At 31.6% G+C, this 25,910-nt stretch overlaps 1 protein-coding gene across 7 annotated transcripts in view; it reads left to right on the top strand.

Moving 5' to 3' along the window:
* Grip84 (Gamma-tubulin ring protein 84) overlaps window positions 1–25,910 on the top strand; it is a 116,021-nt gene that overhangs the window by 76,856 nt on the left and 13,255 nt on the right. For all 7 annotated transcript variants that reach the window (XM_085816560.1, XM_085816557.1, XM_085816554.1 and 4 more), the window contains 5 exons: window positions 192–371; window positions 11,556–11,629; window positions 15,355–15,452; window positions 19,691–19,761; window positions 23,582–23,756. In XM_085816560.1, coding sequence (XP_085672686.1) covers window positions 192–371; window positions 11,556–11,629; window positions 15,355–15,452; window positions 19,691–19,761; window positions 23,582–23,756 — 598 coding nt within the window. The remainder of the gene's footprint in view (window positions 1–191; window positions 372–11,555; window positions 11,630–15,354; window positions 15,453–19,690; window positions 19,762–23,581; window positions 23,757–25,910) is intronic.

The raw sequence follows: 25,910 nt of genomic DNA, 5'->3' as shown, positions 1-25,910 counted from the left end.
TAACATTACGATAAAATAAATAAAAAAATTTGATAAAAATTTTAAGTAGAGAATTGTGCCTAATTAATGCACATAAACATTTTATAATATATAAAATATATGTTATTTATTCTAAATAGATGATCTGCAGGATTTTTTTAAATATTAAATCTTAAATTATTGTGATATATTATTTGTTTTTTCATAATCAGATCAGTGAAGCACTACTTTCTTTTGGATCAAGGAGATTTTATTGTTCAATTCATGGACATGGCAGAAGAAGAGTTACAGAAGGATATTGATGATATCATGCCTTCAAGACTAGAATCTCTCTTAGAACTAGCTTTACGTACAAGCGTAGTGAATGAAGACAAGTATAAAGATGATGTCAGGTCTGTTCTTATTAGTCTGCATGTCACAATCTTATCTCCATTTTCCTCCAGTTGCACTATGAAATGGCAGTAGTATTAAGAACAGTATAATATTTTTTCTAATGTGTATTTAAAGCCATTTCAACGTTCAAGGATAGACAGATCATTATCTGTATCTAATGGGCAGGCTCAAGAGTCTGCCTTTGTAACCTAATCCGAGACAGAATTTTTTCTGACAAATTTTAATCCTTTATACTGAGAAGTTATAGTAGTATTTTCTTACACATCAGCTGAAACAATTTTTTCCAAAGCAGCTTCCCTGAATGTTTTGACTCAACCTTAAGCAACCGAACAGCCGTATGTTACTGTAAAATTCAGATAATTTGAACACTTTTGGACTAGAGATTGTATAGATTATAGGGCATATCTTTCTGAGTTTTATTTACATTTTTCTCATTCTAATTTTTACATTAAATTTCGATTGTCTATACTTTATGTAGCTACCAAAACACACCTGTAACTTAGAAGCTATTTAGTCAAGAGTAATAGAATACAAAAATTTTATGTTTCTGTACTACAGCTAACTATATGCATAGAAAATAATACTGGTACAAAGGAAAATCATAATGGAAAGGGAAAAAAAATAAATGAGAAAGAAACAGTTTGAAATAAAAAGTTAAAGAAAACTTTGTAAAAATTCACGGAAATATATATTGGCATATCTACTCGTGAAATTAGTTTTAAAGAAATGTTTATCCTGTTAAATGAAAGGAAGAGTAAATATTAAATACTTTGTTTACCAGGGAAAAACAAAAAAACTACAATAAATTTAATCCATATGCTAATTCCACTATTACATTCCATGTATCTGCAATTATATTAATAACTCTATTAACAATTAACAAAAAGGGACTAGAATTGAAATTTTGGATTTATTAAGAATTTCTGTTCTATTTTTTTACCATATTTTCCATTTGTTTATGATATCAGAAAAACCTTTGCTATTCCTTCCTTCCTCAATGGCACGACAACCCAGGGTGGGCCTGGCCTTCTCAAGAAGCTTTTTCCAGACTAATCTTCTCCCTGCTAGCGTTTTCCAGTTTGGGGCTTTTAAGAGCAGTAGGTCATTTTCTAGACAGTCTAAACATTGTAGATTTTGTCTGCCTTTTTTCCATATGCCTACTGATCTGGCGTTAACCCCCCCCCTTTTTAATAGTATCATCCATTCTAATAACGTGGCCTGCCTATTTTATTCTTTGACATTTAGTAAAAGTAGTGATGTCAGGTTCATTATATAAACAATATAGCTCCAAATTTGATCTTCTAAGCCACACGCCATCTTTTTGTATTCCTCCAAAAATACTGCTTGAAACCTTCCTCTCAAAAATGCCCAACATGTCCTCATTTGTGTGCATCATGATCCAAGTTTCACATGCATATGTCAAAATTGATCTTTCAAGGCTGTTATACAGTAAAATCGTTGTTTTTCTTTGAATTACACTTGATTTCATATATTTTCATATTCCATTGATGCTTTCATTGGCTGCACTGATTTTCTTTTTATTATTATTATTATTTCTGTAGTAATATTTTTTGAGTTATTAATTTCAGAACCTAAATATGTGAAGCTATCGACAGTTTCAAATTTATATTCTCCAGTTTCTGAGTGTCTTTGAAGTCTGCTTTAGTGCATGGCATAATTTTATTTTATTTTCTTTAATTCTCTCAGGCCTGTCCTGAGAACCTTCTTCTCTTAAGCTGCAAAGCCCACCTCTGTTACTGCTATTTTAATAATATGTATGTTCACCATGCTTGTATATATAAAAGAATAACAAATGCAAGCTTACTTATTCCTCAAAATATAAACAAATCAACAACCAGTTATAAAATGCATTTAAATTAGAACTTAGTGCTTGTAATTTTGAGGGAAAAGTGAATTCTTTTCATAAGCTAACCATATAAACTCAAAATTTATTTTAAAAGACATCAGAATACATATCCAAAACGAGTGTTTTATCTAAAACAAAAAATTGTAGAGTCTCTGATTTATGTTTACTATAAAACGAGAACACTGATACTTGTACATAATTTTTTTAACTGAAATATTTTATAATGTATTTTTTGTTAAAATATATATTTGCATATACATACAGGATGGTTATAATTAAAACTACCCTATTTAGGCTACACAGAGCTGGTTCTGGTACATTATTTCATTGGAAATTATGTGTTGTATGGACTGTTTGGGGGAAGGAACTGCAATGAAAAGTCATTATTCAAATTTCAACCAGTAGGTGAGAAGGGAGAGCATGAAAAATTTTTGGAAACACGGAATTTTATTAAATCACAGCATTTTTTCAGTGTGCATTCTATTTTTACCAGTCACACACTCAAAGTGTATTATAACATGTTCAACGGTAGTGCAAAGGGATCTTTGATCAATTGCAGCAACATCACATCTTATGCTTGCTTTCAATTCATGCATAGTATGTGTGCTTCCTACATAGAAACAATCCTTCAGGAATCCCACTAACCAGAAGTCATAGGGATTAATTCCTGGAGGAGGCCAAACAGTAGGAAAACTTCTCCAAATTACATGATCAAATCCAATAAGTCAACATGAAGCAGTGCCTTCATTGGTCCTGTTATGTGAGGTGGTGTGCCATCTTGCAGGAAGACAAGCTCTAAACGTTCTTGTTTTTGCAAGGCAGGAATGACTTACTGCTAAAGTAGTTCACAGTAACAAACAACCATGATGGAACACCTTTGAGGGCCTTGAGGACTGTTTTTCTCAAAGAAAAGGTGACCAGGAATGAAATCAGCATTAACCACACCATAAATTAAGGTAATCAGGATGCAGAACCTAACTATGCACAACATTAAAATTTGCAGTACTTTACATGTGATAGATTTTATAGTATTAGCTGCACTATCTAGGGTAAAATGTAATTCGTTTGACCACAAAATATTTCAAAGGTGTGAATTTCCAATGGCTATTCTGGCCAAAAAAAAGGCTAGCAAAACCAGTGCATTTTGTCCGGGTCAGCAGGATGCAGCTCTTGCAGAACTAGGATATTGTATGATTAGAACTTTACTCTGGATACCAGAAACTATTTACTGTCAACCAAGGCAGGGACAAATCACATGACACTGCTGAAGCATTTGTCGAAGAATATTGCTATCTGGATGCTCTTCCGACCACAGCAAGAGTGACCTTTTCTCACAGTTTCATATGGAACCCATTTCTGTCTGCTTCCTTGCAGCACACTCAGCTCCCAAGGTTTTTCAAATTTAGTAATCATCATTTTCAAAATCTGCCTCAACTAGACCCCTTTTATAGGTCTTTCAAGTCTACTGCACTGCAATTTTTCTCACATTACATTTCAAAAGTTTGTGCTGTTCTGCAAAGACAGTTTCATTAGTAATCAATCTTTTGTCTCTAAAGGTATGGTGAAAACTGATTTTAAATCACTGACTACTTGCTTTTTTAAAATGCTCCAAATTTGCATAATGTTCTTTTGACATTGCATGAAAAGTGCCATCTGTTGGTCAAAATTTGAACTATGATTATTGCAGATTTCTTCCCCCCCCATGGTCCATGTAATATATATACCAAGTTTCATTGAAATTGTTATACTAGAATGGTCTTGTTGTTATACTAGGTCTAAATAAAGTAACTCTAAATACAACCACATGTATAATTAAAAAAAAAAAAAAAAAAAAAAAAAAAAAACTTTATTATTTTTCCCCTTCTGCATCTGAAAAGAATAGATTACAAGCATTTGTGAACTAAACAGTCCAGAATATAAAAATTGTAATATATGTGTTAATTACTAAATAAGCAAGCATTTTCTTCCTGCCAAATTTATTTCCTCTCTTTCTTCCATTGAATTTTTTCGAACAATTTTTCTCTGCATTCAAAAATGATCCAAAAAAAATTTATCTGCATCCAAAAGTGTATTACAGGCATTTGTGAGCTAAGCAACTGCAGATTATCAAAATTGTATATATTTAATTACTAAAAACAATAGCATTTTCTTCCTTCCAAATTAACTTCATCTCTTAGGTGTTCTTTTGCAGCACCTTGATTTTAGTATTCTGCTTTAAAAAAGAAATGACTGTAATTAAAGTTTATTTGCATTTTCTTAAGTTGTTTTTGCAAATTTTTCTGTATGGAGCTAAGTACTTACAAAATTCTCTGGAATTTGATATTTCTCTCAGTGGGAGAATATAAAATACAAATATAGGATTTCATTTGTGTAGTTAAATTTTTTATGATATTCTTTTTAGTACTGAAGGGATATTCCAATTATGAAATCTCATATGCTCTTGAACAAGCTCTTGAAAAACATTAGATCTTTGTAAAATCAATTCTTTGTAAGTTTTTTATCGTTCAAATTGTTCGTATCCTAACTTAAAAGCTGTAAAGTGTTTTACCTCACAACTTTGAAAAGGTTACTTTTATTGACAGCATATGAAAAAGAATGCAAGTGTTGCAATTTCAATGGACCTGGATCAGTATCACTTCCATAAGTCACATACTCTAAATTTCCTGAAGATAGAATTTTATATTCCATATTTAGTGTATCTCTTTAAATGCAGTTTTAGAATTACTGATCACTCAACTCTTTAAATAAGGAATAAAATTCTAAATTTCCAAGTTTTCATATGTATGTTATTCATAGTTCAGCTCACCTTTCACTAAAAATTACTACATAAGTGATGTGTGGCAACATTTTCTTTTCTTTTTAAAACTAATATATTTATTTTATTTATATAGTGAACCCTTTCATAGTGATCACCTCTGAAAGTAGACATTAAAAACATAAGTAAACATTAATTACCTCCATGGGGAATGGGACTATTCGCTGTTGAATCAATTAGCTGCCAAGACATATTTTTCTTTAAATGCTTATATTATATCTTGCCATATCATATTGAGTTTATTCTGTTTACTTATTTTATAGTTGAGATGTATTTTTCTTTACATGCCTATATTATTATATTAAGCTTGGCATATTATATTATTAAACTTATATAGTTTAATACTTTTGTTTATCTATTGTATACATCTGACTGTCTTAAATTTTAAAAGGAAAAATCTTTTGCAATTAAACATGTTTTCTAGAATTGCTAAAATATTACCTAGAGCTTATGATTTGTATACCAGCTAAAGAGTTTATTTGGAGGGGTTTTCTCAGTCTGATAATTAGGTATATTGTATAGGTATAATAGGTTACAGTAAAAACATTAGGTCGTAAGCAACCTTTATTACGTATTTCATTTCTACTTGGTGATGAAATGGCCCACCGCGAATCAGCTGTCGACGGACTGATCTGTTGGTGAAATGACAAAGGCGAAACGTCCTAGACCCACCTCCATAACAGACAATAGTCACATAAAACATTTGAGTAGTCATTTTAGAGAAAGTTTACTGCATATTTAAATTAACATGTGCTTTTGCTTTTTGGCCTTTTTCTTTTTGCAGTCTGCGTTGGCATTAAATCAAATTTTTAGCACAATAACCCTGTTTATGGGGGAGGAGAATGAGAAAAATACTGGTGTTCTACCATCAACCATAAAAGCTGGCAAAGATCCTGTCAGTCATTTCAATAAATATAGCATCAAGCTTTGAGATTATCTAACAGATGTATTAAAATGTGTTCTTATTCTTTCAACCAAAATCTTTTAATGTTATTTTAAGTAACAAAAATAGTCAGAAATCACTTAAATAATAAATATAAGATTACAAATGGTGTCAGTTTTTTATAATTCTTATTATTATGCCATTTTGCCAAAATGTTCAAATCTTACAGCTTGTAATTTATTAGCTTTGTAGACCTTCCAGTCTGAAACAATTGTAGTTCAAAAAGAAATTGGGTTATTACTTCTATGGTAGCTAATCGAGAATTCATTCATAGGAGTTACTCAAAGCCAAGTGAATGTATTTTTATGTTATGTTCATTTATTATTGCCACTAAATCAGCAACAATCTCTTTAGTAACAATGTCTTTTTGTCAAAATGGTTAATGGGAAAATATGTAAAAAACAAAATATTAAATGATTTTATTTTATGTAAATTTCATACATTGCCAGAAGTAATGGAAATTCTTTATCATAACCTAAGCTAAAAATACAGAGTTTATAAGTTTTCAGAATGATTTCGATAAAGAGTATTAAATACGCAAATTTTTTGGAATAAAAATTTCTGCTAACAGCTTATTATTTGAAATGGGAAATATTGTCTGCTACTTTTAGTTTCATTCTTCTTTTAAACTGCCGCATGTAGATAAATTATGGACTGAAGGACATGTTTTTGCACTTTCCAAAAAGATATATTCTTATTCCATTATTCAAAAACATTGCAAAAAGCATGATATTAAAATTTCTAAGTGCAAAATAAGCACCATTATTAATCAGGAAATGAAAAACAATCAAGCATTACTTTTAGGTGGAAAGAAGACTCCAAATCAATACCTAAAAAAGTATGTACTATTTCTGTTTCTAAAATTAAATCATTGGTAATGAGATAAAATCCGCCAATGTAGAGATCAATTGCTAAGTCTTTAAATATATCTTCAGCAACAATGAATAAAATAATAAACCAAGATTTAAAATTTAAAAAAAGCTAGGAATCATAATGTTCACCAATTTTTCAGAGGCTTGTGGCTCAATGCAGAACAGTTTGTAGCACCCTATATGAAAACGGTTTAGCAAGAGAGAAATAGAAATAATTATCACCCTTGATAAAGCATTGGTATACATAAATGACAGCAATAGAAAAGGTCTATTTATTATCGAAAACGAAGAGAAAAAAGTGTACAACTCTGGTCCCATGAATATAAAAAATGTTTCAGTAAGAGGTGTATAATTGTCACAGGATTCTCTTACAATGGGAAATTAAAAATAAGATCAGTAGGAAAAAATGTTAAAATCAGTTCATCAACATGCTATCAAGAGAAAGTTTTATAATTAAGACACAATAACACGCCGAATAAATACTAATTCAGAAGTCAAACAACAAAAATCAGCATTATACCTACAAAATTTTCACAGGACTAGTTTCGATGGTTTTACCGAACCATCAGCTTCAGCTGCAAAACCGCAAATGAACAAGATAGGAAATAATGATTAGATAAGATAAGAAAGCCTGAACAAGAATAAGCAAGTGGCGCCATCTGTTGGCGAAACGAGAACTAAAACATAATTTCTCTAAAAGCCGAAGGCAAATTTGGATTGGAATTAGGATCGTTAACTAGAACAGAAAGATTTTTATGAATGTGAAATGCCTCTAGAAAATCCAGTTCTCCAATGGAAGATGTTTTTTGAATAATTTTGGCAGCAGAAAAATTGAAAGTGTGATTTTCGGACCAGCAATGTTGAGCAACAGAAGACTTCTGTGTTTCTTATCTTATCTAATCATTATTTTCTATCTTGTTCATTTGCGGTTTTGCAGCTGAAGATGATGGTTCGGTAAAACGATCGAAACTAGTCCTGTGAAAATTTTGTAGGTATAACGCTGATTTTTGTTGTTTGACTTCTGAATTAGTATTTATTCGGCGTGTTATTGTGTCTTAATTATAGAAGCCCCAAACAGGCTTACATTTTGCTTTCTTTTTTGCACGTGGTGTGGCCGCCATTTTGTGATTGTAGGAGTTTCGGTGAGTACATTTTTGCAATTTTCAAGTTATGTTTATGTTTTGTACATTTGGATATTGTGCTTTGCTTGTCTGATTTCATGCATTTTGCTTACAAACGTTTTGTTTCCTATTCATTTCACTGAGGGATTTTTCTGCTGTTTTGTGTGTACTTTATTATTGCTCAGTTAATTTAGTTTGATTTTCTGCATTGTTTATCATGCCTTCATCCGTTAATCGTTTCACTAAATTACGCCTGAAACGGCAAAAATTCCTGAATCATCTTGACTTTTTACTTAAATGTAAATGTAAAAAATTGATCCCCAATTTTATTCAAATCAAATCTAATCAAAAACCTTCGAGTCGCGTTTCAAGAATTCTGTTAAATTGCAAGCTTGCCTTACTTCGGTCCGTGATAAGGGATACACGTCAACAATTGTCCAAAATTGAACATGAACTCTATAAGCTTCATCTGGAACTCGCTAAATCATATCCAAAATTCACTGCCCTTGAACAAAATTCTTGGTCTAGAACGGAGAATGCAGTTAACCGTCATAAAAACACCCTTGCAGTTAAATTCGAAAAACTTCTTTTACAGTCTTCCAGTTCAAGTAGTTCAAAAAATCTTCCCATTGTAAACATCAAGCCAATAGTTAATATTTATAATGTTAGTCTTTCAGAAGAACAAGAGAGAATTCTAAAATATAATTTTAACTTCTCACAAACCTGTAAACCCTCAATTCCAAAGATTTTGGCTCCTATCGAAAAAGCTTTCAAGTTCAGTAAAGTTTCAGATTCACAGAAAGAAATGATTAGGCATCTTATCGCTCATAATGTGAAATTCAATAATAAACCTTTGAAACCAAATCTATCTGCGAGAGAAAGAGCTACAATGCGCAAAATTAATTCTAACCCGGATATTATCATTTCAAAGGCCGACAAAGGTGGCCAGATAGTCGTCATGGATAAGAACACTTACATCGATGGTGTCACTAAACTCTTAAACGAAGGACCATATAATCCGATCCCTAAAGATCCTTCACCTTCGGACTTATCCAAAATAAAAACTGCGATCAAATCTTCGCAAATCATTTCAAGCAACTTAAAACATTCGCTTATACCATCTGTTGCGAATTGTGCCAGATTATATGCTCTTCCCAAAATTCATAAAAGTGGTATTCCTTTCCGCCCTATTGTATCAAATTTAGGTACTGCCTCGTATCCTTTAGCTAAATATTTAGTTTCTAGATTTTCCACTCTATTAGACAATAACATTTACACCATAAAAAATTCAATAGAGTTTGTAAAAAAGGTTAAAAACATTTCTAGTAATTTACTCATGTACTTTTGATGTAAAATCATTATTCACCAATGTCCCAGTGGAGGATGCATTAAGATGTCTAGAAACCAGACTTCGCAAATTTCATTTCTCTTGCATCGAAATTGAGGAGCTAATTTCTCTCACTCTGTTTGAAACAAACACATTTTGTTTTCCAAAATAAATATTACAAGCAAACTGAGGGATTAGCCATGGGAAGCCCCCTCAGTCCCATCCTGGCTGATATCTACATGCATTATTATGAATCAAAATTGTTTGAAACTTTAAACTTCCCGGCATGGTTCCGCTACGTAGACGATACTTTTACCCTGTTTGAAGGTAATAAAGATGATTTAAATAAAGTTCTTTCAACAATGAATTCTATTGATCCTGCTATTCAGTTCACTTTTGAACTTGAGACTTGCAATTCTCTTCCGTTTCTCGACATTCTGGTCACACGTAACACATCCAACTTCAGTACTGCGGTTTACCGTAAACCTTCATCGGTTTGCCTTCCACCACACTTTAAATCCGACTAAACAAAAGATAGCTTCATTTTATTCCTATGTTTTCTGTGCTCTTCAAGTTTGCTCCTCCAAACTAGCCCTTGATGAAGAATTAAATTATTTAAAAGCAATAGCTATTGACAGGGGCTTTTCACCCAACATTATTAATCAAGCAGTTAAAAAATTCTCATCTCAACACACTAAAAGCCACACTCTTAGTTTAGGAGATTATAAAAATTCTGTTGTCATTCCCTTCTTTCCATCAATTAGCTATAAAGTTGCACATATTTTGCAGAAATTTAACTTTCGGGTTGTTTATTCTCCCATCAATAAAATTCCAACTTCTATACTCAAGGACCCCATTCCGGATATGAATTCCTGGGGTATTTATAGGATTCCTTGCCAGTGTGGTTTAATTTACATTGGCCAAACTAAGAGAGCTTTAAAATTTCGTGTCAAAGAACATGAGGCATATGTTAGAAAAAAGGAAACACAGAAGTCTTCTGTTGCTCAACATTGCTGGTCCGAAAATCACACTTTCAATTTTTCTGCTGCCAAAATTATTCAAAAAACATCTTCCATTGGAGAACTGTATTTTCTAGAGGCATTTCACATTCATAAAAATCTTTCTGTTCTAGTTAACGATCCTAATTCCAATCCAAATTTGCCTTCGGCTTTTAAAGAAATTATGTTTTAGTTCTGGTTTCGCCAACAGATGGCACCACTTGCTTATTCTTGTTCAGGCTTTCTTATCTTATCTAATCATTATTTCCTATCTTGTTCATTTGCGGTTTTGCAGCTGAAGATGATGGTTCGGTAAAACCATCGAAACTAGTCCTGTGAAAATTTTGTAGGTATAATGCTGATTTTTGTTGTTTGACTTCTGAATTAGAAAGTTTTATGCCCGATATTCACAAAAAAGAAATTCCATTACTTTATCACAATGATTTTCAAAGAGTAAAACTTCATCAAAATAAAGCAAGAAGTCACACTCCAAAAAATGCCACTTCGTTCCTAAAAAAAATTAAGTCTGATGCAGGTATTGTATATATATATATATATATATATACCTTTTTAACGTATTCCTGCAAAGCTCTTGTGACATTTTACCTATGAACTATTGTGATTTTGGTCTTTCTTTAAAAGAGATCTTTCCAAGTAATTGATGGACTGTGGAAAGTAGTGGAAGAGGAATGGAAATCTATACTCCAGGAAATTTAACGAAAAGCCCTTGTATCATGGAAATCACAATGCAGACTTATAATCCAGAAAAAAAGGCTATCAGATGAAACATTAAAAAAAAATCTTTTTTACATTTTGAACATTAAACAGCCATTTGGAACATTAAACATTTCAAAATTCTGAAGATGTGTAAATACCATCTGTAGTATCAAAATGTATTATTTTCAAAATTTCATGTTCTCTTCTCCTCTTTCTATACATTTTACAAATACATAAACTGAATGCAGAATAAATTTCTGTTAAAGTATTTGTGTAAAGCATAAATAACTTAATGTTGTTCTTGCTATATATACTTTTCATGCTAAATAAATATTTTCTTAATGTAATGCAGTTGTAATCTTGAAGACAACTGCATTACGCTTGGCAGTGAATAATTGGATTTGAATTTATTTCTTTTATTTACTTATTTTCTTTCATTTGTTTTTATTTTTATTCTTGTATGACTTGTATTTTTCTGTTATTACTCCTACCAGTTGTAAAATCATTTCTGTACTTTTTTTAGAGTTGAACTTCTTCCTTATGATCTATTAACCCAAATGTTCAGAATACTGATGATTCCACCCGAAGTCCAGAATGGTTAGTATTTGTTACAGGCATTTTGAGTGGAGTTTGTTTTTTAAATTGAATTTGAATGAAATTTGATTGTAAATACAGTAGAAATAATTTTTTGTGCTATTTAAAATCTTATTTGGAATGGCATTAGATTGCATAAATTATTAGAAAAAATTTATTAAATTTTAATTCATATTGTAGAGTTATCAATTTTCCTAATTAGTGAATCTTTATCACATTTTCAAATCTTGCAGGTATTTGCTAAATCTCCCAATTTTTTATTCGTTTAAATTTAGACTTCTGTAAATATGGTTCACTAAGTATCAAAGAAAAAAGTGATTCTGTGAAGAAATTTAGATAATAGGCTCCCCCAAAAAAAAAGTCTACGCTTTTGTCTTATTATCATTTTTAGTGAAACTTAAAACAAAGCAAGTTCCGTTTGTTATCAGCGATTTTTCTTTTAATTAATTTTTAAAAAATGATTAATTTAAAAAAAAAGATTCTATTGCTAGTAATAAATAGTTCAAGACATGAGTACTGTGAGTTTATTAAATATTCCAAATTAATAGGCCTACCAAGGTAATATACTACTATAAGCAAAAACAAGCAAAGAAATTGATTTTGTAATGTAATTCAATATATTCTAAGAATGCGTGAAGAAAAATGAGTATGTAAATAGAAATGAAAATCAACACAACAAAAACGCTTAATGATTGAAAGCATACTAGAGGATAAACTATAAAATAAGCACAATCAATTATTCTTAATCAGTTTGTTTCAGAAATTACATGTAGCTGTTGCACGGACTTTTCAGATCTCGAAAATCTACTTTTCCGCCCTCCCTAAAATATCATTGAGGAGAATATGAAGATGTTTCTTTATTTCTCCACTGCTTTGCATTTACTTTGCTTGTAAATTCTACAGGTTTGTTTAATGCTTCAAAAGCCTTGCGGCAAATAGTAATAATTAAACTTTCTTGACGTTCTCTTTTTCTTTTGAAGAAGTTTATCATATCTGTTTTACCTTTGCATACCTGCCAACTTTTACTAATTTTTCGTAATTTTTACGAAAATGCGTTTGTCTTTACGATTTTACGATCGTAATCCATTTTTTTCCTTTTTCAAGTGTTTTTAGTGATTTTTGTCGAAATTTAAAAATTTTTCGCCAATTGCATCGTGTTTTACCGCCAACTACCGACTACTTCGAATCCAGTAACCTGCGGGTTCTCCCAACTCGCCGCTTAACCAGCCAATCCAATGCGCTGAACTTGTTTCTCCCACTCTTTTCTTTGTGGGCGGCAGATTATTTTTTTCGCGTTCGCTTCAGCAGCAAGGGAATTACTCAGCAAGCGTGGATTGTCGCATTCTGTTTGTTTTTTGTTTGCACGTGCTACGAATTTTCTTAATACGTCGTTGTTACGAAATGAGTTAAAAAAAACCGTATTCTCAATATTTTCGGCCTGCCTACAAAGCCGAATTTCCAACAATTAAAGAATCCTTCAAAGGAAATAACTATGAATTTCCAAAGAATTTTTCGCTTTTAGAGTGCAAAAAATGCAGTCTAAATTCATTGCAATAATTTTTTTGTGTAACATTAAGCTCTTGTTTTATGTTTCCTAATAAATTTTTTAGTTACTACTTAATTGAGATTTACCAATGTAAGTACAATTTTCTTTTTTCTATTTTTATAAATTGTTATTTTGTTAATATCAAAGCATGATATTAATTCTTCGTGTTCTTCTGAATTTTGGAGAAATCTTCTGAATTTGGGGGAGAAGTCTTCTGAATTTTTATCTTTAGAGGTTGGCAGGTATGCCTTTGGCTTCCTTAATCAATTCAGCAAATTTCATCAAGTGTGGCTGTAGAATTATTTGGAGGAACACTTTGAATTGTGTTGTTCACTTCAGAACAGTTAATTGCAAGGTTATCAATATTTTTGCTTTCTTTGTCAAAATTTTGCCTTATAGCATTCAGTCATGATATTGGCCCAAAGAAAATGCTGAATGCCTCCAGTTACTCACATAGGATACATCTGTAGCCTTGTATGATAACTCTGATAATGGGTATGTGCATGGATTAGATATCGGATTATCTGTCTTTTACTATACTCTGTTTTAACCTTTTGATGATCATCAGTGAGCTCAGCTTGCATTCCTGCTATGCACTGCAGTGGTTGCAAACAAACTAATTATAAATTTGTGATTGCATGTATTTGAGAAAACACAATTACTTAATCTCACAACCACTGAAGGGTTAAAATGCAGGTGATGAGTTTCAGTGTACACATTCCTTAAAATTATCGTCTGTGCAATTTGATAGAATTCATGAAAGTTTATAATTATTATATAAAATTTCTTCAAATGTATTAAGTAAGCAGTTTTAACATTATATTGTGTTTTAGATCATATTTTTAACTGTTTGTAAGTAAACAAGTTTGGAAATTCATTTCATTGGCTAACTTTTCTTAACTCACTTTCTTGTGCTAATTTTTAAAATAAACAATACATGATCTACTGGCAAATCAAAAACAAGAAAATTTAACTAGAATAAATTTTGAAGTAAAAGTAGGATTTAACCAAGATGTGAAAACATGTAAATTAGCACTGACCATTATATGGAATTATTAAGGAATAAAAATACAAATATTTTGTTTTTTGTATATATGTAAATAAGTTTAGTGAAACTATATGTCAAATTGTATTATTTTTTTGTATAACGTAACATGAAATGCTTGAAAGAGACAAAGCATTGGCAGAAAAATAAGATTACAGGGGTAAGTCTATTTAACATTGGTGTAAATGGCTATCACACTAAATTGGTGAGATATCATCAAGCTGGTGATGGTTTTGGTGACTAACTTTTGTCACCAAATTTCTCTAGAAATCGCCAGGAGTCTTCAAACTTAGTGACATTTTTGTCTGGCCCGTGTATAACTATATAACTGGTATTTTAATTAAATATCTGTAATTGGGTCAAAATAACACACTGAATAATGATTATTGGAGAAGTCAAATGACAGTAATCAGTGGAATATTTGTAAATTTTGCAGGACCAGTTTCTATGGTTTAACTACAGAACGATCTTCTTCAGCTACCTAAATGTAAATGAATGAGATAAACTTAAGTGCGATTTGAGTGCCTAAGTGCAAATGAACAAGATGCCTGCAAAATTTACAAACATTACACTGACTCTTGTTGTTTATGCAATAATTATAATTGAGCCTTATATGTAACTGTAGTCATATCCGCCCCTCCTTTAATATGCCTTCCAGTAACTTCGAGAAGTGAAGGTACTAGAGATTTCTCTGTAGCCGGGGGGCACCATATAAAACTAAAACCAGAGAGAGCATCATTTTCTCAGTTGTTTAGTTCAACATCACTTTAGTGTAATGAGATATCACTCTGGGAGCTTCACATTTTAGATGCGCTATGAATTGCACTGTGATGCTGAGATGAGCTGTTTGATTATTTTTAAGGAAAGTTCCAGAACTGTGAAGTGTTTCTTTTGGTAAAATAAATTTTATCAAGCTGTCATCGATTCTGTGTGCATTCAGTACATTATGAACTTGTACACATGCAACAATATTTTTAGACCTTAAACTATAATTTGAAGGGTCACAAACCATAAGTCATTTTGATAGTTTAATTTAATAAAGTAAAGAAATATTTTTCATTTTAAAGCTCCTAATAGTTTCAACATTATTGATGTTTTCTTGAAAGCATTAATTAAGCTTAAAATTATGTCTTGCAGAATACAGAAATGCAGATGACATGCAGTTGACAGGATTAGAAGCTTTTGCATTTGATTATGAAGTCAAGTGGCCTCTTTCACTTGTTATAAATGGAAAGGTGAAAATAATTTTATTTCTATTGTTTAGAATATCTGCATTTATAATTAAGAAAATATATGAAATGTTTGTCATATACAAAATAGAATGAGAATTCATAAACTGAGTTTTCTTTTAACTTTCAATTTTATCAACAGGCGTCCAATGATTGTTGTATATTTATAGTATCGTGCATGGCCAACTATTCTCCTCAAGTAGGCCAGCAAAATGTATTGTTATTGAACAAATTTGTGTATATTTTCATAGTTTAACAATCTTAGAATTATCTTAAGGATTTGCTAAAAATAACACCGATTAAGCCAATCGGTTCTTTGGATCAGCACTCACAGTGTTCTCATTACATTTAATTATATTTTAAACACTGATTAATTAAGCACATAAATATTTTCCTGTAAAGTATAATCCAATAAGCATGTTAAATGTCTTAGTGGGATCTTATATTTGGTCTCAGACTTATTTTAACAAAAGCTCAAACTGTTTGCAAGGATTATTTGAAATAAATGCCACAGGAATCTTAAAATACTCGGTTTTTAGTCTTGTTCCTAAGTACACTAGTGAGAAAAATCAAAGAAACAGTTATGCAAAGGTGCTTTACATTAATCTTACATGAAATTCAGCAAAAGTTATATGGCACAGGAGTAGATAAATATTTGCATTCATTCTTTTGACGCATGTGGAAAAGTGTGCAAGAGATGCTTCAAATTCTAATTTCAAGGATTGTATGAGTACATGGATAAAATTTTCTCTTGTAGAAAATGTCCTTAATGGATTGTGAGAGTCATTTGGGTGAAGGAGAAATGGGCAGGCACATATGTCTGCAAAGACATAAAAGTAGCCAAAAGTATCATGTCAAGTATCTGAAAATGGTATAAACACATTGAGGATGTATGCAGACAAGTCAAAAATGTTCCACAAAATACATCCAGGATCATTATTTGGCAATGGCACCTGAAAGAAATAGACATTTGATATCCACTCAGATTGCAGGAATTTTCTGTAGCTACAAGAACTTGACAATCTAAATATACCATGAATGCTGAGCTACATAAAAGATGGCTGTATGCAAGGAAATTTTTGTGTCCCACTAACTTGGGTTGTGAAATGCACTTGGTTATAGTGATATCATTGTGGATTGGAGATGAAGTTTCCTTAGTGTTTAGTCAATTTGAGAAGGGGTTGAGATTCCAGATATGTTGCACTCTGGAAGGAGCAAAATGCATGCATAGTCTGAAAGCAAGGCATTGATACAAAGATGATGGAATCAGCAGTTATCACTTTGAATAACCACACTGACCTTCATATTTTTTTGAGTGCAACTTTAAATGAAAAAAAAAGGAGGTTGTTGTTATTGCTTTTTTTTTTTTTTTTTTTTTTTTTTTTTTTTTTTTTTTTTTTATTTATCCTTATGTCAAGTTGTTTAGGATGCAGTCAGTAATAACTTTCTTTTAATGAATGATAATGCTCATCTCCCATCATGTTTCACTAGTGAATGAATGATTACCTTGAGAACAGTGGAATCCAGCAAATGGAGTGGTCCACATATTTTCTGGATTTAAATCCTAGAGAACATCTGTGGGGACACTTCAGAACACCATCTGCATACATAGCACACTCCAGGAGCCTCAAGGCACTATTCATGTTACCATACTTTGTTACTGCAGGAATCCTTGAAAATCCAGTATACAGCATGCAAAATCACTGCAATGCTTGCACTTCAGTCTGAGTGACCACACGCCTTATTAATTGTGCAGTTCTGCATTTTGAAAATATGTCAGGCATGACAAAGAACCTGTGCAAGTTCCTTTTCCTTAGCTGCAAAATCATTCAAGTTATTTGAGCTTTTGTTCCTTGAATTTTTTTCCCTGCCAGTGTGTTTGCTAAATATGGTACGAATGATGTTCCTTTAGGCCAAGGGACAGCTTAAATTGGCCCTTGAGAATAAGGAAGTTGACTATCATTCATATAGGCTGTTTAAATATTTTTTTCTGTGTCATGTTTGAAAATATATTTTTGATGACATGTTGAAAACATCAGATTTTATACACAGTATTAGTTTGAGATGTATGATGTATTTATTTTGTCACAAATGTTATTTCATGTCAATTATTTTTCTTAAAATACATACAAAATATTTTTATTTTTGTGTATTTGAATTTACACCCAAACTTTACGTGCCTTATTCACCTGATTCTTAATTTCACAATAAAAATAAATTTATCTAGAAGTGCTAAATGTTTTCACTCTTCAACCTTAATATCTTTTATTTTGTATTATTATTTTAACACCATTTTTTAAAATGTTTGTTTCTATTGAGTGGATCTACCATTCTGGTGAAATAAAGGTACCACCATTCAAGTGAAATACTTGTTGCAGATCTCTTTTAAACAAGTAATCTAGTGAAATAAATGTGCAGCTATGTTTTGAATATTTATTTATTTATTTATTTATTTATTTATTTTTTTTTTTTTTTTTTTAAGTTTATTGAATAAGTACATAAAATTCCACATGGCAATGATGAAATAATACAATAGCTAGTTTTCCCCATACTATTTTACTATTTCGCATTATTGTTTTTAATAGTTGTTTTAAGTATATGATTTCTATATTTTGAATTCCGGAGAGAGTAATTCTCTTAAACTAATAGGTTGAGCTCTTAGCTTAAAATTATTTTATGAATTAAACAAGAATCAGCACACAAAGATTAGACTGTAGTTTTTTAAAAATCTGTGATTTTAATTTTTTAAATATGTTTAACATTTTGAGATGTTAGAGCTATAATCTAAAATTAAAGGTTGGATTTTTATAATAAATTTATCATAAGTAGATAGAATCTCTCTTGACCGGCAGCAATTTCAGGACTTCGCTGATTCCACTAAGAGATTTTTCCAGATAACAATACATATTTCTAGATTTTACCAGTTCATGTTTTGTGATGCTATATGTAGGCATTTCAGTGTATAAAGGCTTCCCCCCCTTTTTAAATAACCTATTGTTTACAGATGAATAAATAATATAATAAAGTATGCAGATTATTTAAAATTTAAAGCACATTTGCCATATATGTTACCAGTTTAAAGTTGTGAATTTCTTAGTGTGATGACATATAGTGTCTAATTGTTGCTTGTTTACAATATTGTCGTTATAGTTTTAAAAATTCACTGTATATACAGCAAAGCTTCATAATATCATATATCTATCTATCATTGGCATATAGATAAACATTTCTCAACAAATCTTACGAAAATCTACAATCCTTCATCAGCTTCTACATAGCTTTCTTGCTGTGTGTTTTACCTTCATCCTCCCTCTTTTACTCGTCTTTGTTCTGGTGCAGGGTAGGATTGATGTAAAGAAAATTCCCTACGTCAAGTTGACTCAACTCAGCCTTGCACTTCCTCTTCCGTAATATTAACTTTCTCTAAACTAAAAATTTGATATTGGTCATGGATGCAGTTGTGTTTTAAAACCAAGAGAATCTTCATCATTCATTTTGTTATTTATGAACATTATCATAAGCCTCAATTTATGTTATGCCAACAGTGACATAAAGTAATATTCTTTTATCTTTCCAAACAAGAGACAAAGTAAATATAGCATCTTTCGATGTGAATTATATTCAAAATTATTTCTAAAAATCATGAATGCTACCTATAAAGTTCACTCATTTATGCATAAAAAGTGATCAGTAGTTCATCATTATAGTCTGGATTATTCCTTAGTTTATTGGTTGGATAAGGTAACAAAAATGTTTTCTACATTTAAATTTCCATATTGTTACCCTTTTCTTATTTTATTTATCTTATAGCTCTAAGTTTTGGATTTAAATTTAAACTTTCAAAAGTGTCATTATTTTGGTATTACTGATTAATTAGCCGTCCCTTACGGGAGATTTTACCTTGTATTATAACTTCCTTAAAGCGGCCACCCACAGTTTTGGCAGGCTTAGATTATGTTCAATATGTAATAGATTTTGTTGAATTTTATAAGATATGTATTGAATTTTATTGAATAATTTATGTATAAGAAAAAATTATAACTTGCTAAGTTATTCATGTATTGGTTGCTATAAAAATTTCAGTGTGTTAGTTAAAGAATTTTGCTTATAATTCTGCCATGAAAAAGTTTATTCTAAGTTACCACTTTGTAATTAAGAAATTTTCTCATTTACGAGATTTTTGAAATACTAAATTATAATTTTAGGGGAAAGTTTTTTCTCTTAATTATGATATTTTTATATAGGCACTGGCTTGCTACCAGATCCTGTTTCGTCATTTATTTTATTGCAAACACATAGAAAATATCTTAGGACGGTAAGTGTTTTATTATTTTCAGCTAATATTATAACTGATATATTTTTGTTAAAAATAACTTTCAGAGTTGAAGAATTGGGTTAAATAATTAGGGCTCAAAATGTACACTTTGTGGAAAATGGCATCCAAATTTTTGGCTGCAATAAAAATGGCCCCCCTTCTGTGTTTGTGTGTGTTATATGATATTCCTTTAACCCCTCAACCATTCAAAAAGCCAAAAATTTCCAAAAATGCTTTGAAAGGGGACTTTTTTAAATAACCTCAATTATTTGGGCGTATTTTAAGATGCATGTACACAAAATATTTAGAAGTGTCATTAAAAGTATTCTTGAACATGTCAGTTCTTCTTCTTCAATGGCCAGACAGCCCAGGATGGGCCCTTGGCTTTCTCAGAATTGAATTCCAAGCTCTTGTATCCCTGGCCATGGGCATTCAATTGGTTATTTTTAAAATTCTTAAGTCTGTTTGCAAACAGCCTAGCCACCTAAGTTTAGGTCTCTCTCTTTTTCGGGTGCCGAATGGTCTGGCCGAGAAGATCTTTTTAGTTACTCGATTTTCATCCATTCTGCACAGGTGTCCTGCCCATTTAATTCTCTGAATCTTTATATATTTTACTATATCTATTTCTTTAAAGGATTCATAGAGTTCAGAGTTAGTTCTTCTCCAGATATTGTTACATTTTATGCCCCCAAAAATACTTCACAAAATTTTTCTTTCAAAGACAGAAATGATACTTTTAGCCTTTTCTGTCATTGCCCAGGTCTCAGCAGAGTATGTAAGAATGGGTCTGATTAAGCTTTTGTAAATTAAAATCTTCGTTTTTCTGCTAGTGAAGTTAGACTTCAAGTATTTGTTGAGATCGAAAAAAAACATCGGTTAGCATCTGTGACTCTACTACGGATCTCGAGCATTATATCATTGAGAGTATTAACTTCTGATCCTAAATATTTAAATTTGCTAACAGTTTCAAATTTGTAATTCCCAATTTCAAAATAGCGACTGCTGTTATTACCACATGACATGTATTTAGCTTTATTTTGGTTGATTGCTAGATGCATTTTGCTGCTGCAGCCTCTAGAGATGTAAAAGCCTCTCTAAGTGACTCGGGAGTATGTGCAACTATGTCAATATCATCAACAAATGCAAAAATCTGAACAGATTTGTTAAAGATAGTTCCACGAGTATTAATGTTGGAGTCTTTTATGATTTTTTGGAAGACACGGTTAAAAAGCAAGCAGGCCAGTGCATCACCCCCTGTCTGAGCCCATTTGAAACAACAATAGGCTCAGAAAGATTATTCTGGATTTTAATGCTAAGTTTTGTCTCAATAAGAGTAATGGTGACCAAATTTATAAGTTTTTCGGGTATTGCAAATTCTCTCATAGCTTCAATTAAATATTTTCTGTTTATTGAATCGTAGGCAGTCTTAAAATCAACAAAAAGGTGGTGCGTTGCAATGCCGTATTCATTAGATTTTTCCAAAATTTGCCTAATGTTAAAGATTTGTTCTGTTGTAGATCTTCCTTTGCAGAACCACATTGGTAATCACCTACAATATTTTCTGTATTAGTTACTAGTCTACTAAAAAGTATATTGGAAAATAGTTTGTCGAAAACACAAAGGAGACTGATTCCCCTGTAGTTGGTACATTCCAAAATGTCTCCTTTTTTATGTATAGGACAGATGAAGTTCAGTTTCCAATCTTCCAAAACTTCTTGGTTCCAAACTGATTTGATGAGGTGGTGTATTTCCTCAATGTTTTGACCTGCAGCACTTTTAATGAGTTCTGAAATAATTAAGTCAGGGCCTGAGGACTTGTTATTTTTGAGCTTTTTAATTCCTTCTCTAAATTCTGCTAAAGATGGTGGCAGGATACTATTGGTGTTTACAGAGGTAGTTGGGTGGGTTGAAGACCGATCCCGTGTATGGTCATTTAACAAATTATTAAAGTGCTCATTCCACCTGTGGAGTACCTCTTTTCTGTCATTTAGGATGATGTTTTTTTTTTTTTTTTGTCTCTACAGGCAGTAGTTCTAGGCTTAAAATCTTTGTAGCCAAGATTAATCTCATGATAGAAAGCATGGCTTTCATTGGGACCCCTCAGATGTTCAACATCCTTAAATAGGTCGTCATGAAAAAGTCTTTTCTTAAAGGATCTTCTCCTGTTTTCTAGATCTCTTATATTCCTCAACAGAGAGTCTTGAATGTCGCTTTTGGACCATATTTTTACAAGCAGCTCTTTTTGCCTGTGTTACAAAGAAGCATTCATTATCAAACCAATCCCTTGGTTTGGGTATTTCCATATATCCCAGTGTGTTGTCAGCTGAGCGTATGATCGAGTCTTTGAGCAAGCTCCACTTATTTTTTACGGTTTCCAATTCAACCATGTTTTTAGTTCTTACTTCTTCCCTGAGTGAGGACTGGAAATTTCATTCAATTGCCTCAATTTTAAGCTTTTCACAATCAAACTTTTTTTGCCTTTCTCCTTGTATCTTTCGGGCGTTTGAAATTTTAGCAATAACCAAAAAGGGGTCGGAATCACAAGTGGCGCCTCGATAATTTCTAACATCCTGGATATCCGAAGAATGCCTAGAATCGATGAGTATGTGATCAATTTGATTCCAAGTTTCTCCAGGTGAGCACCAAGTCATCTTGTGTATTCTGTTGTGGCTGAACACTGTGCTTGAAATTATCTTGTTGTGTTCAGCAGCAAAAAGTACTAGTTGTTGTCCATTGTCATTAGTACTATCAGATAAGCCATGCTTTTCAGTTGTTGTTCTAAATTCATCCTCTTTACCCAATTTAGCATTCATATCTCCCATAACAATTTTAATGTCATGCTTGACAAAATCTGTATAACATAGAAAGCTCCTCATAAAAAATTTCCTTCTTTTCCTCTTCCTTGTCCTCTGTAGGTGCATGTCCATTGATAATAATATAATTTAAAAACTTTCCCCTTAGCCGAATTTTGCAGAAGTCGGGATGATTTAGGAACAAAATCAATTACTAAGTATTTTAAACTTTTGTTCAATAAGAAACCAGTACTAAAAACATGTTTTTTCACATCACAGCTATAGTAAACCGTGTGGTTTCTTTTCTCAATGGTACCTTCCCCAAGCCATTACATTTCCTGAATGGCAAGTAGATCCATATTATATTTGTCAAATTCTTCTATAAGAAATTGCAGTCCCCTACTGTAGTACAGTGTTAGGACATTCCAGGTTCCAAAACGAAAAGTCCTTAGGCCATTTCCAAGTCGTTTTCCGGTAGAAGCAGTCCAACTAATTCTATCTTTGGATTTCTTAACAGTAAGATTTTTTTATGGGCTGGGGTAGTTAGCCCCATGCCCAACCCCCAACCTGGAGGACCAGTCCCCTGATATAATCCTCAGGGGCAGGGTGCCCGGCTATAACCCCAGATGCTGGGTACCCATTTTAGGACATGCATTAGCTACATTGGGACTATTCTTTCACACCCGGTCACCACACGGGTGGGAACATGTCAGTTAGAGGGTTAAAATTTTTACCTAATCTGTGAGATAACAATATTTAGTATCCAATTAAACTTGATTTCCTTATATCTAGTAATATATTTTAACTAATTATTTTATCTGGTGTCATTGTATTAGACTTTTAAAGAAAATAATTTTTATACTTCTAAGTTTGATTTTCAGTTAATTTATAATACACTTTCAGATACCTAACTCCTGTGATTGCAGATGTAATTTTTGCAATTCATTGTGGCTCTTTTTATTCTGAGTATTACCATTCTTTTAAGATGTATGTAATAAATTCAATAATCCATATCAAATATATTTCAGTGTGTGGTCTTTAAATAAACGAGCTAAATCTCTCCCTCCTTCAAAAGTGTGTGTCTATGCCTCTGCATTTGCCCTTCGTCAAAGGATGCTAAATTTCATTCAGAACTTGGATTACTATTTAACTCTTGAAGTTATTGAACCCCATTGGAATGATTTTTTCAAAAAAATGTCACAGGTATGAATCTTTCATATAGTTCCATAAGTGTAAAAATATTATTTTAAAAAAGAATTGTTTATATTTCTGTCTTCATGTTAATTTATATTGAAATAAATCTTTGATTCAACAAAACTACAACCAATTTATGTTCATATACTTTTTTAATTTATTATTATTACCGGTAAATTTTGACTCAAATCATCCTATTTATCAAAAAACCTTTTTAATTGTGATTTTGATTTTTGATCTATAAGTGAGATATAATGTTTTTAATATGATAGGTAATTTTTAATTTATTTTGTTTGGTAATAGTATAGTGATCAGCAAACTTAGTCAACAGGAGCCAATTATCAACAGTTAGATGATTAAAATCTCGTTTGAAAACCATGTTTTTTAAACTTAAAATTATACAGGTAGGTATATTGTTATTCTTTTAATTAGGGTACTCGTATTGTAAGCTTCTCATGGAGTATAGAAAAAGATGTAGGGGGCTGCATGTAGCCTCAGGCCAGAAGTGGTTGAAACAATAATTGTTACTATAACCAAACAAACTCACCTTTGCTAAATTATGACAATAATCCTCCCCCCAAAAAATAAGAGTTAGCTGCACAGACATAATCAAAAAATTATTTTTAAAAAAAACATGCTCAGCAGTCTTCCAAATCATACTTTAAGCTGAAAAATTAATAATTTTTATGAGCAAAAGCAATGATTGATTCATATACAGAATAAGAAGTGAAACAAATAATAATAAACAGGGCTGTAAGTCAGAATCAGGCAGATTTTGGGGTATAAGGAGTCGCTAAAAACGGGTCGACTCTAACTCCAGTTTTTGTTGGACAGTTTGAAATGAAATGAAATTTAAATGAATTGAAAAAATTAATGACAAGCTGGGTTATTATTTTTATTTATGGACTATATACATTAATACATAGTTAGGTATATTGTTATTCTTTTAATTAGGGTACTTGTATGCTGACTCGTATTGTAAGCTTCTCATGGAGTATAGAAAAAGATGTAGGGGGCTGCATGTAGCCTCAGGCCAGAAGTGGTTGAAACAATAATTGTTACTATAACCAAACAAACTCACCTTTGCTAAATTATGACAATAATCCTCCCCCCCAAAAAATAAGAGTTAGCTGCACAGACATAATCAAAAAATTATTTTTAAAAAAAAACATGCTCAGCAGTCTTCCAAATCATACTTTAAGCTGAAAAATTAATAATTTTTATGATTCATATACAGAATAAGAAGTGAAACAAATAATAATAAACAGGGCTGTAAGTCAGAATCAGGCAGATTTTGGAGTATAAGGAGTCGCTAAAAACGGGTCGACTCTAACTCCAGTTTTTGTTGGACAGTTTGAAATGAAAAAATTAATGACAAGCTGGGTTATTATTTTTATTTATGGACTATATACATTAATACATAGTTATTTTTTATTTTATTGACATATTAATAAATAAATATAGGGAGGAGGATGGATGTAATATTTGTCATTAGTGATTAAACTGATTCATTTAGTTACAGATCTCGCTGGTAAATTTAGGTAAGCAGCAATAACAGCAAGAACTCCCAAAATTGATGCTATTCTTAGGAAGTGAGCAGGAAAAAGAGCAATTACTGATCTAGCAACGCAATAAGGAAGTACATATTTGATGATAAAGAGGTTGTTAGAATTAAGAACTTTTTTAAAAGATGTAAATAACCCTAATGTTTCACTAACAGAAAGACTGTGGAATGATCTTACAGAATTGGAAACTCTTCTTTCTACACTGTATATAGCCACAAAAAGGCTGCAGTTTCGAATTGACAGGAGGCAAGTATGGAAGAATGTGAAATTTGTTCTGAAATGGAGGGTTTATTGCAGAAGGAATCATTTCTTCAATGAAGAAAAGAGAAATTAATTTGCTAGACAATGAGATCTTGCTGGGTTCAATATATGTTGATCTGAAACACCGAATTTTTTTGGATGATTAACAAATTAAAAAGGCAAAGAAAGCCATCTATGAACTTTCATTAAGAATGAAATTATTCTCAGAACAATTGGAGAATTCGAATCAGGACAGTCAAACTGCAGACATTGCAATTGAGTCTCTATCATCCTCTTTTAAAGATGGATTAGATTTTCAGAAATATTTTTGGTTAGTATTGAAAAGGCTAAGGCAAAG

This window comes from Stegodyphus dumicola, chromosome 5 (assembly GCF_044657685.1).
Source record: "Stegodyphus dumicola isolate Sdum_Otavi_A_Nest chromosome 5, ASM4465768v1".
Classification (NCBI taxonomy): Eukaryota; Metazoa; Arthropoda; class Arachnida; order Araneae; family Eresidae; genus Stegodyphus; species Stegodyphus dumicola.
Note: the sequence above shows the minus strand (reverse complement) of the source record. Positions and strands in the feature narration are given on the sequence as shown.